General features: G+C 42.9%; 2 protein-coding genes and 2 long non-coding RNA genes across 5 annotated transcripts in view; 2 read left to right on the top strand and 2 right to left on the bottom strand.

Annotated features, from left to right (window-relative positions):
* slc4a1b (solute carrier family 4 member 1b (Diego blood group)) overlaps positions 1-12,462 on the top strand; it is an 80,949-nt gene that overhangs the window by 9,531 nt on the left and 58,956 nt on the right. The gene's annotated exons all lie outside the window — the stretch shown is intronic.
* LOC132446382 (uncharacterized) lies at positions 2,118-3,072 on the top strand. The gene is made up of 2 exons (XR_009522825.1): positions 2,118-2,487; positions 2,592-3,072. It is a non-coding gene; the product is annotated as an uncharacterized LOC132446382 (long non-coding RNA).
* On the bottom strand, positions 2,935-4,780 carry LOC132446383 (uncharacterized). The gene is made up of 2 exons (XR_009522826.1): positions 3,812-4,780; positions 2,935-3,287 (listed from the first exon to the last, which is right to left on the bottom strand). It is a non-coding gene; the product is annotated as an uncharacterized LOC132446383 (long non-coding RNA).
* Positions 5,930-8,848, bottom strand: LOC132446479 (uncharacterized). 2 transcript variants are annotated; one of them, XM_060036795.1, is made up of 5 exons: positions 8,752-8,848; positions 7,677-7,944; positions 6,837-7,556; positions 6,519-6,660; positions 5,930-6,398 (listed from the first exon to the last, which is right to left on the bottom strand). In XM_060036795.1, the coding sequence occupies exons 2-5, from the start codon at positions 7,870-7,872 to the stop codon at positions 5,930-5,932; spliced, it is 1,527 nt and encodes a 508-aa protein (XP_059892778.1). In that variant the 5' UTR covers positions 7,873-7,944; positions 8,752-8,848. The 2 variants fall into 2 exon arrangements, with proteins under 2 accessions (XP_059892778.1, XP_059892777.1); XM_060036794.1 differs by lacking the exon at positions 8,752-8,848 and having other exon boundaries at positions 7,677-8,013.

The following is a 12,462-nucleotide window of genomic DNA, read 5'->3' as shown; positions in this document are numbered from 1 at the left end:
ACTCCCTCCCCCCACACATAAAACAGTCAGACACCATTACAACCTTCAAGTCACAACTCAAAACTCACCTGTTCAAACTCGCACACAACGTCTAACTGATCACTGTTTTGATTGTTTTGTTTTGTCTTGTTTTTGTTTTATTTATTTCTTATTGCTTATGTTTATTTATTTATTTTCCACAATGTCTTGTTTTTTAAAAAATGTATGATGACTATATGCTCTGTAAGGTGACCTTGGGTGTCTTGAAAGGCGCCTCTAAATGAAATGTATTATTATTATTATATGACAGCGCAGGGTTGCCAGGTCCTGCAAAAAACGTCCCGCCAACATACCGTTCAAAATCCACCCAAAATGTCCTAGAAGCAGCCCAAATAAAAAGGATATTCCACCTTGGATAACGTTTTGAAAGTAATAATAATTGAGGGAATATCTGCAGCGAAATGCATTGGTGTGTGTGTGTGTGTGTGTGTGTGTGTGTGTGTGTGTGTGCTAGTTTAGCGAAAGCAGCGTCCTTAGCAACCTGACGTCATTGAAACATGCGAGCGAGCCGATAAAATCTTCCCAATAACTATAAAACTAAAGATCAGACGTAATCACTGACTAAAGATTATGCAAGTAAAAAGTATGTTTCTCGCTAGAAATGTTATTAGAAACAAGTTCAACGGTGATTCGGTCCTAAAATAGACCTATTGCATTTCCCATTCGATTAATAAAGAAACCAATCCCGAGATATCCCCGGACCCATGCAAGTGAACGGAGCGTTCCACGGCATTGAGAAGACCCGTGTAATAAAGACCCATAATATTTCTGTTTATGGCATAGATTTCTCCTCAGATTAGGCTAATTTATGATAATTGTGGCAGCACGAGCTATGGAGTGATGCCCCTTTTCTTAAAGGGGTAGTTCGGAATTTTGGACATAGGGCCTGATTCCCAAGTGAGCATTGGTATTCTATATCACTGGAGACAGTTTTCAACACATTTTATTCAGTCCTTCTAGTTGCGGAGTTCTCTCGTGCTAGGCTAGCGCAAGTGAACGGGAAAAGCTAGCCTGCGATTAAAAACAGTCTTACCCACTCCACAGTACACCCGAGGTCAATCAATAATAACACCAGACTATAGATTTAAATGTCTGTGTTGATAGAATAATGTTAGAAATAAAACTAACCTTGCATCGCATGAATCATCGAGGGACTACTTTCTCAGCAGCAGCGGAATTTTACTTTGCGCCAGTTAGTTTTGTAACCGAATCACGACCGAAGAACGTAAACAGAGAAGCGTGGGACAGAAGCGCAATTGAACGAGTAGGCAACATGGTGGTTCAGTGTGCTTTCAGAAATTGTACAAATAAACCCAACAGATGGTCAACGCAAAGTTTCCACCAATTTCCAACCCGAGACCCAGAAAGGACAAAACTGTGGCTTGTTGCTGGAGGCTTGGACATAAAAACACCGGCGGAAACTGCGCGCAATTGGAAGATTTGTAGCGATCATTTCAGACCGGACGACTTTGAGAAACCAAGCAACCTCAAGAGCAAGGCATCGCTGAAATCGAATGCGGTGCCTTCCGTCTTTTCAGATGCACCAACAGCCACTGGTGAACAGGTAATAACTTTTTGTAGGCTACTCTAGCTAATAAATCTTGCCCCTTTCATAATGTTAGCCTACTGATAGATTCATGATGACAATGTTAGCGGACATTAGTTACAGTTCAATGCATTTTGGCGAGTCAGTGACAACGTTAGCTAATGGTATAGCTACACACTTGGTACCTGAGTGGCTAATTGCTAACTTTAGGTAATTGCTGATAGAAAAGTTTTGCTCCTAATGTGTACATGCAAAACTTCCCTGGCAGAGAGTTCACATCAGGGTGTGTGTGTGTGTGTGTGTGTGTCTGTGTGTGTGTGTGTGTGTGTGTGTGTGTGTGTGTGTGTGTGTGTGTGTGTGTCAGAGGGAGAGGGGGAGAGAGAGAATCTTGCAAACATTTAGGATATATTCCATAACAAGAGCATGAGTTTATGCTAACGTTTTGTACTATAACTTTTGGGCTAAAAGTATTGCATTGGCAACAGAAGAGGCTTCTGTGCATGGCCTACAGGCAACAATCATGGATGCATTTACACAACTTAAAATATATTTTTGTAATGCTCTACTTAAAATAACATGCTGCCATGAGTGCTTTAGATATTAGCACATCTGCCATTGAGAGTTTCTACTGTGTAACCGTTTGCGATTGAATGAATAAAGGCATAGACTGTCCAACATCGTTATACAAACTATTTTTGAATATAAACATTCTGGATACCATTCACAAGGTAATAACCAACTAATATAAACTGCAGGAGCCCTGGAGGTGTACCACAGTGCAATTCTGAAGTACACTGAAAAGAGGCTTCACTTCGCCTACAGCTCTATGAAGGCACGCACCCTACTCTCTGTGATGGACAACAACGAGAATGTTGGCCGTCAACAAGCAACGACCAGTGATGGTAAGCATACACATAATAGATAACTGCAAAATTGTAAGCCTTCTTTAACAAGTGCTTGCCGAGTCTTGGTTTGTTTATGTTGCTGTGCATTTTGTCTCCCTCAGGGACTCCGAGATACAATTTGGTTTTTCCCAAACAATCTAAAAGATGGGTTGCCAGGAAGAGGTACGAGCCAACCAGGCAGACATTCAGGAAGGATTTGGTGGAGCGGGTCCTGGAAAGGCGCATGGATCCTACTGTGAAGTTTGCAGATCCACATTTTTATATCCAGCAACCAGCTACTATACCCGACAACATAGCCACCACTCCAAGACCGGACAAAGATCAAAGTATTGCAGAGCACGTCTCCCGTTTTAAAACATGATTAAAAGGGGAAAATGAAAGTCTAACTGGAGTTTAGTGTGGCGCTAAATACTGTCTGCAAACATTAGTAAAAAGACAAAAAGGTCAACAGCAAAACATTTATTGAACCATATACGAGTACATTGTTGTTAAAATGTTACGGTAAACAATCGTAATGTCATCTGTAACCAAATGTATGTCTTCTTTTTGTGTTTGATATAAAGGATTTGTTGAAGTAGCAAATGTTTTCTAGTAGACTACAGTAGTGTTGTGTTCAAAACAATCTCAGAGCATCTTGTGCTTCCCTGAATCCAACATATTGTCCAGCGGCCGAAGGGTATTTGTTTCGGATGCTGGTCACTACACAGGATGGAAGAACACGTCGGTTTCCTCTTCCCAGCTGTGTTCCTTTCAACCCCCACTCAAGAACGATTCTGTAAGCCACCAATCGGTACTGCCTAAAACAAGAAGGAATACAAGTTAGCTTTTGGGAGCAGGCTCTTACAAAAGACAGCTAAACTATGGTAATGGCACACAAAGACAATGGCCCTACTGCTGTTCATGGTGGTAGACTGATTTGCTGAATTGATCAGGCTAAAAAGCCTACGGCCTATGTCTATATAGTAAAAAAATTGTCCAAGCAAGTCACGCTTGTGTATTTCATTTTTGCCTTTAGTCCTGGTAGGACCTTTTCAACCAGAGCAATATTGTAATTAAGAAACTTCTTAGTTAATAAAAAATAATAGCTGGCTAGATATTCTAAGCTTTCTCCATCAGCCACTATTTAGACGGAGGCTGTGGTTGTAGGCCTGCATCAATGGTAAAGAGCCTAGCCTATAATAAAGCAGACTTGGAGTCCATGTATGAACATACATGTATAATATTTGATTGATTGCACTTTAATAAATCAATTCAATTATTATATATGGTATGTTCATGCATGGCAACACACAATTACATTTTGTTTGGATTGCACACTTACAACATTGACAACTGGCCGTTGGGTCCAGCAGGTCTGGGTCTTCTTTTCCAATTTATTTTATCAAAGGAGAAGAATGTTTCCAGCACTCCTCGATTTAGAAGGGGTAGAAAGTCCTGGTGCTCCGTAATGCAGATTGCCCTGTCTCGGGGGGCGCTATGCCCAGACACATCGAGATCCTGAATGCTTGTGTCCAGCTCCAGCTCTTGCATCTGTGGGATGACTAAGTCCCACTCCCTGCAGCAAAAGCATTCGTCCCCTGTCGGCATTTGAATACATTTTCTGCACTGGCACCACCAGTCTCCCGTTGTTCTGTCCCGGTTCTCTACTGTAGCTCCAGCGGGGACGGTCTCTAAAGACGCTCTTTCTCGTTCTGCCCTTTGAGCATCCATCTCTCTCAGTTCTTTATCCGTGTATTCCGGCTCGTACATGTACGGTTCGTTGGATACTACAAAATCCTCATTATCGTCGTCAAAAGCAGATGCATCGCTAAGCCCTCCAAACGTGGCCATATCTTTGTAATTGAATACGCTAATTCCTTCGTTCACTGTACTCGGCGTTTGTAGCATTGACAGCGGCAGGTAAATAAACTAGAGCCGGTAACCTAGGTATCAGTCCGCCGCAGCCGTAGCCTACTACCAGGAATATAACATTGCTGCTGAGACCCAGCAATTCCCTCAAAATGCAATGCAATGCAAGGTTGGTTTTATTTCTAACATTATTCTATAAACAGACATTTAAATCTATAGTCTGGTGTTATTATTGATTGACCTCGGGTGTACTGTGGAGTGGGTAAGACTGTTTTTAATAGCAGGCTAGCTTTTCCCGTTCACTTGCGCTAGCCTAGCACGAGAGAACTCCGCAACTAGAAGGACTGAATAAAATGTGTTGAAAACTGTCTCCAGTGATATAGAATACCAATGCTCACTTGGGAATCAGGCCCTATGTCCAAAATTCCGAACTACCCCTTTAAGGCAGTAGGGGAGAGCCGGGTCGATTGAAACACTTTGCAGTTAAACGTCTTTTTCAAAGATGACGTTACGTATACAAATAATTTTAACATGTGATCAACAACTCACAGGTGTGTTCTCTTAATTACAAGTGAAATTTAATACATATGTTGGATGATCGAGCTGTTATTTAACTTTGAACGCAAGTTGACATTTGTTTCAAACGCCCCGCCTAGTCGGGACGTTTGAAACACGCATGCGGGACGAATGAAACAGCATATTTTAAAAATAATCTATTGCCCTTACTCTTGTTTTTACGCTACATACCAGACAACATACGAGTGTACTCGTCATTGCTAAAATTTCACATAATTCCGCATACTATAAATAGGTCAAAATATATTTTTGGCCCGTGCGTAATTGTCAAGATGCACATTTCGGTTAAAACTCACCTTTTTTCTTTTGGACGACTAAATGTGCATTACATTTACTTATTTCCCTGTCCTAAGTAATGTTTAAGGATACACGGTTGAACACCCTTTTATTTATTTTAAACAAAAACTACCAGGTCAACAGGATATCACGAGACCTGTTACATCTGAAATGTATCCAAGCGCCGCACGGGGTTAACTTCTTTTCGACACGCTCAGCACGGCGCACAGAAGCATCCGAAGTCTCTGTGGACAGGTAAGTGGCTAAACTTATTTTTTCTGATAAATATTGTGTAATTGTCTGCACATTTACATGAATATTATGTTGAAATCATAATAAGCAGAACTTTGACACTCTAGCTGATGGATGGTAATGGCTGGAGAAAAGGATAAATCGGCAAGCCATGTGTCGTGACCAAGAGCAAGGGTGTAGAAGGCTAGCCTATAGCTTATACCCAGCAGTTCTTAAGTGTGCATGTCCACTAAATTAAATTATTATTGTCATAATTTAATGTAGCCATTGTTATTTTTGATGCGTTACCATGATGGACGAAAAGTAGGCCTACCCTGCAAAATATTTAATAGCCAAGCTCCCACTCATAGCCTAACCCAGGCCTCATAGTTAGTTAGTTAGTTAATCAGTCTATAATGTTAAGTGAATTGTGCTGTAGGCCTACATTTACAGTATTTCCACTGCAAACTAGTGAAGACACATGGACAGTATAGTAGGCTGAATATTTTTATTCTTTGTCACACAGGTGACACAGGTAGTGTGCACTCCCGTCGGTGCAAGCCTCATGCGACCACTTATAGCAAAATACACACTGGACCCACTCTTCCCCAGACATCGAGGCGCTGAAGAGCTCGCAGCACACGAGGCAGCTGACGTCCTCGCTGGATAGGTCTAAATAAATTGGAGATGTAGAGGCAGCAATGGTGGTGAACTCTGCTGCCTCCGGAACAGGACAAACTAGGCCTAAGGTGGGGCTGACTCCATCAGCGGGCCAGGTGATGGTGGGAGGAGCAGCTGAGGTGGCACCAGGGGTGACTCCAGCAAGGGGGGCGGCTTCAGGAGCGGGCGAGAAGAGCCTCTTCTTGGGAGCCCGAGAGGAGGGAGGCTGCTTGGCGGGACGACGCTGCTTCACAGTTCCCTGTTTTTCCGCCTCTAAAGCAGCCCTCACCGGGGTGTCCGTAAGTATAGCAGTTGTCCTGAAACATTAAATTGGACGTTTTAATGATAATTGAATTACTTTAAATGTGGTAGGTCTACATGACTGTAGACAAAGGAAGTCCAGACAAGATATGAGATGCAAGAGTAACTCCACTTGCCTCTTTCTCCCTCTTCTCTTTGTGATCTTTCTAGGTCCGGCCTTAGGGTAAGGCCGGACGATGTCCGGGCTGAATTCAACGGCCTCTCCCTCAGGCCGGACAGCTTCGTCAGGCCCGGCAGCTCGATCAGGTACATCCATGCCTGCCAAAGGACACATTTAAAAAATACACACTTTTAAATAAATGTTTATAAACACAGCTTCTCTGCCGTCCACTACCCTATGGACTTCTTTTATGAACTTGGACTTATGGGACTATTTACTTATCTATTATTAACCTTTGTTTAATCCTCTGTTGCTTCTGATGAACAGTTCCTACCTGAAGTGGCACCTGGAGAAGCGCTGACCTCGTCACCCGAAGCCTGGGGAGGAGGACGGTCTGTCGAATAGGCTCCGGCGAAGTCCTTTTCCTCAAATGCAGAGGGGTTAAAAGGCCAGATCCCTGGACTTGAGAACCCGGAGGTGATGTTGTTCACTGTTGCAGCCTTTGGTAAGGCTTCAGCAACGATGGAGGGCACATCATAAATTGAGATGTTTATCCCTGGGTGGCTCCTCATCCACCTGTCCGCCGCACTGTTTACGTACCCCTTAAGGGGGCCGAAGACACTAATGTCCATTGGCTGCAACCTGTGGGTGCAGTGGGGAGGGAATGACAGCAGCACTATGCCATTGGCTCTGCAGTAATCAATTGCTGCAATTGACAGGTGGGACGTGTGATTGTCCAGCAGGAGGAGCAGCTTCGACTCCTTGGACACACGGGTGTGACTGGTGAAGTGGGCCAGGTACAGGAGGAAGTCTGGCTCCTTCATCCAGCCAGTTGGGTTGCCGCTGCCAGCACAGCCAACGGGTCCACCCCTCAGGAAGTGGTCTTTGAACCGCTTACGGGGGAAGATGAAAAATGGCGGAACAAGGTCGCCCTGAGCATTGCCTGCCAGGGCAACTGTGACCAGGGTCCCCCTCTCCGCTGAGGTCACTGACCCGACCTGCTTCTGCCCCATCTGGGCGACGACACGGTCTGGCACCTGGACAGTGGTGACCCCTGTAAATAGTTGTGAGTATAGTTGTATATAATATAGTTGTGTGTGTATATAGTTGTGTATATATATATAGTTGTGTGTATATAGTTGTGTTTTATGTTAATAAAGTTCATAGTAAATACCTGTTTCATCAATGTTCCAAATATCCTTGGCCTGGAACTGGTGCCGGTCCAGCACTGTCTTTAAATTTTGGTGGAACAAGTTTACATTACTTAGGTTGAAACTTGACAACCGTTGTTGGCTAGTGGCCTCTGGACGCCGAAGGGAGAGGCTGCCACTGCGCTCCATGAAGGAGGTGAACCAGTCCTTCCCCGCCATGCTCTTCCTCGACCAGGATGCAGGGAATGGGCAGCTGAAGTGCACTGCCAGCTCAAAGGCAAATTTTCTGACCTGAAGGGGTCATAAAAAGTTGATGTACATTTGTGTGTTTATGTTTATGTTATTTGTTCATATTTATTAAAGCATGTGCATAGCATACATGTGTGCCTGTCCTACAACTTATGTAGCCCTTTTCACAACACTGACCTCATTAGGGGTGAGCCCAAAATAAATGGCTGCTGCCCTCTTCAGGTAGTCCCTGACCTTTCCCTCCTGCGCTGCGTTAAAAACCCTATTGTGCGGGTTATAGCCAGGGGACCTAGCCGCTTCACTGCCCTCTTCTGCCCTCCGCTTGAGGTAGCGTGACAACGTCACATGGTTAATGTTGTTGGCCAACGCTGCCTGCCTCACTGAGCTCCCAGAATTGACCTCGCTGCAGGCCCTGGCATACACCCATGCAGGAACCAGCCCACGGGAGGTGGTTCTCCTTCTCACGCGCGGCATTTTTCAGTAATAATCTGTTGATGCATGTGATAAACACGTTTTGTTCATTCAAAATATGTTATTAATTCAAAGCAATAGTTATTCATTGCAAAACATTTATTAATTCTGTGATTTATACAGGTAATGATCGTGCAATGTTCGCGTAATTACGCATGATGATGTGCGGGACGTTTGAAACAGGTGTTTCAATCGTCCCGACAGCGACTACTGACACTTAAACCTTTTTTACCTCTAAACTTCAAAACTGTGACATTGCACACTTTATCACAGGTTTAAATACTAATTCATCTGTTGTATAGTGATATTATTATGGCATGAAACATAAAATACAACTATTTATTACAAAAAAACTACCGCAGGAAGGATTTTACTTACAGCTCTCGAAAACAGGTTTGCGGGATAACTTTTGAACGGCGTGACGTCATTACACAAAATTTCCCGGGGTTGGTCAGTCTTGCTTGCTGAACGTAGTGACGAAGCCTTGCGTGGTTTTCGAGTAAATCGCTGTGTTTCAATCGTCCCGTGTTTCAATCGACCCGGCTCTCCCCTATCGGTAGCATTAATTATTGCCAGACAACGCCACCCTGGGAATTTCACCCAGAGATTTATTTTAAGTGGGCTAGCACAAATGAAGGAAAGGCACTGAGGTCCGTTATGCAATGAGGCAGAGACGGCAGTTCGATCATACAAAAATACGTTTATTTATACAAAATGTCTGTTCTTAAAACTAGAGAATTACTCACTAAGGAGGGAAATTGGGTGCTGAGATCCAATCAGTGCTGAGACCTACTGTGAACACCTGCATCCAAAGGAAAGGGGGTCCCAGGAACACCACACGTAAAACAAATGAAAAATAAACCAAATGCAAACACAATACAAAAGGGACACCGTGACCAGGACACCAGTCCACCACCGTAGGCTCAGCACCTGAATTGGAGGGGGATCGCAGAGCAACCAGTTAGAAAACATAATGGAAACAAAATAATAATAAGATAAATTAATTAAATAAACAAAATCTATAATAAGTAAACACAAGGAGAAATCAGCAAAAACTCTTACATAACATAACATACACACTTTAGAATGTAGTTGTACCAACTAAACAAAAGAGATAGCGACACAACAGGAAAAGGAACAAACTATCGCTAGCCGAATGAACGGCAAAGCGATCGGGTCCGAGCTGGCCCTGGCACAGTAGGGCCGAGCTCTTCGAGTGGCCAACGACGTGCGTTGCGACGTAGGTCGCATTGGTCGCGACGTAGGTCGCTTTGGTCACTGTGTTGGTCGCTCGTCTGGCTGCCGTTTTCTCGTCTGGCTGCCGTTTTGGTCGCTGGCTGGCTCGGTCGCTCAAAGTCTATGGGCGGTCCTTAATCAGTTAATTTGCATGTTATTAACGTTTTTTTTGCGACAGTTGAAGTACCAGAAAGGGCGAAAGCTACCTACAGCTCTTTATTGCTAATATTGTTTTAATATTTCTATATTGAAGTACAGTTTAAAATGATAAATTCGTTGGTCTATCAGTATCAATATAATGTATTAGTTGTAATTTGGGGCGTATTCAAATAGTGAATTTTATATCTTATATATAGCCTATATATTTGTTTTGTTAAATGTCATTAAGCCTAATAAGGTATATTATGCACAAAGCACTTCGTGATATATTAGTTGTAATTTGGGGCATATTGAAACAATGTATTTTCGAAATTATACATAGCCTATTTGTTTTGTTAAATGTCATTAAGCCTAATAAAGTATAGGTACAAAGTTCTTCGTTATAGTTATATAGTTTAATAAAAGTACAACAACGAAACGTCAATGGCACTGTGGTACAAGTGGTAGTGGCCCTAGAATGGTAATCATCACGATGGCTGTTCGATAGGCTACTCATCACGATCAGGTATATATTTACTATTTTACTCAAACTCGTAATCGTAATCGGTCTCTTTCATTTGAACATTTTTGTATGATTTAGTACGATGGTATGATAATCATACGACGTAATGACGGGCAGCAACGCCTGGCTGGTATTCGCCTGGCTAGCTGCGACGACAGGCCAGCCGCGCTGGCTGCCACTGTCCGCGCTGGCTGCCCCTGTCCGCGCTGGCTGCCCCTGGCCGCGCTGGCTGCCACTGGCCGCGCTGGCTGCCACTTGCCGGCCGCGCTGGCTGCCACTGGCTCTGGCAGGCTGACCGACTAGGTCGCGACCATAAAAGCGTCGCGACCCTTTTGGCGGCAAATAGGTCGCAACCAACCAGAGGTATGGCTGAATGAGCGACCTGTGGCAGCCAGCCATATAGATGGCTGGCTGCCACAACCAAAAGCCTATGTTATCAGTTAACATGTCATTGAACAGAATAAATATAGTGCGTCAGTATAATAAAACGTACATTCAATAATATAGGCTATATAGCCTAGCTTAGATGTTGATAGACCAATAGGCCTTTTTATAATATATATAAATATGGCTATTGGTCTATCCATCTATATTTAATTAATTTTAAATGAACTTTGTAATACAGTGATGTGTACAAATTTATATTGATTATATTGTATAGCCTATTGGTTTGTTAAATGTCTTGACTAATAAATTATCCTATGAAGAAAGTTATCGAGTGATATAAGTGTAACAAAACAAATAAAAACGTAACTCTAATTCACAGACCCAATACCGTAAAAATAAATATATAATGTGTCACGAATCATAATAGTCAAGTTGTCAAATGTATAAATCAAAGATCAAAATATGAAAATTTAAATGAAAGTTACAATTTTCTAAAAAAAAAGGGTCAATAATAATAGTAGGCTATAGTAATAGTATAAATGCACAATTTAAAGGGGGCCATTGACTACACAAATCTATAGTATCTAAAAAGTGTGTTTTAAGTGGCCCAAAAATCGTTTATATGACAACTCTTTCCATATAGGCGTTATGTATTCCTGGGACCAGAGAGCACAATTCAGGAAGGTGGAATGAATAAATACGCACGTTTTGCCAATTCAGATCACTCGTGGAGTTGCTTTTATTCATCTGAAGGATAAACATTATAAAAACTAACCCTCATTCCCCCCCTCCCTCACCCCTTACATCACTCATTCCCCCAGCCCTGAACAATTAAGGCAGGCATTGCTGCAAAAGGTCAAAAAAGGCCTGCAACTCCCCCCTTCTTCCTATTCCAGCATAGCCTGTATAGATAATGAAAACAAAAGAAAACAAAAGCATACTCTTGATGTGTTGTCACACATTTACTGTACATGCTGCTCTTTTGTTGCAGACAGTAAAACATTTTACTGCTTCATGCACAATATGCATATTACTTTTTTAAGTGACTAAAACAAGCCACCATGTTTCCAAGTGCAGTAGGCCCGGTGTGGAGTCCTTTAGACCTCTTGGCACTGCCTGCAGGTCTCCAGGACGTACATCATTCTGAACACCTTCCGGTATTAGCTGGAGTGCATACTCCATTTGACAACACCTGTAAATCGACATTTTGAGATTCATCAAACTACCAAACTAAATACTATGCTTTTTTGTGATGAGCTCGCTGGTGACCAGGTGGTTGAACTCAGAGCAAATTCACTGTCTCTGTTGTTGTAGTCTCTTAGCTGGTGTGATGAGTCCATTGACATTACTGAAGGCATAACCCTGTTCTACTTTAACCTCTTCATCCCGAGACCGCCTGTATATACAAGGCGCCCCTCCCTAAATTGCAGACCTTGTCTGTAAGAACAGTGTTTATTTACATCTGACTTACACCTTTGTTTTTGTTGCTTTCAGAGGGGCTACATTTATAATAGTCAGTTTGTACTTACTTTGTCTTGGGGCTTAGAGCTGCTGTCAGTGTTTGTCTTGACACTAAAAAAAAAGCATTATATATATTCTGTTCAATGACATGTTAACTGATAACATAGGCTTTTGGTTGTGGTAGCAGCCATGGTGTCAATGGCTGGCTGCCACAGGTCGCTCATTCAGCCATACCTCTGGTTGGTTGCGACCTATTTGCCGCCAAAAGGGTTGCGACGCTTTTATGGTCGCGACCTAGTCGGTCAGCCTGCCAGAGCCAGTGGCAGCCAGCGCGGCCGGCAAGT

The sequence above is a fragment of the Gadus macrocephalus genome, chromosome 18 (assembly GCF_031168955.1).
Source record: "Gadus macrocephalus chromosome 18, ASM3116895v1".
Lineage (NCBI taxonomy): Eukaryota > Metazoa > Chordata > Actinopteri > Gadiformes > Gadidae > Gadus > Gadus macrocephalus.
The sequence above is the reverse complement of the archived record's forward strand: the minus strand, read 5'-3'. Positions and strand labels throughout refer to the sequence as shown.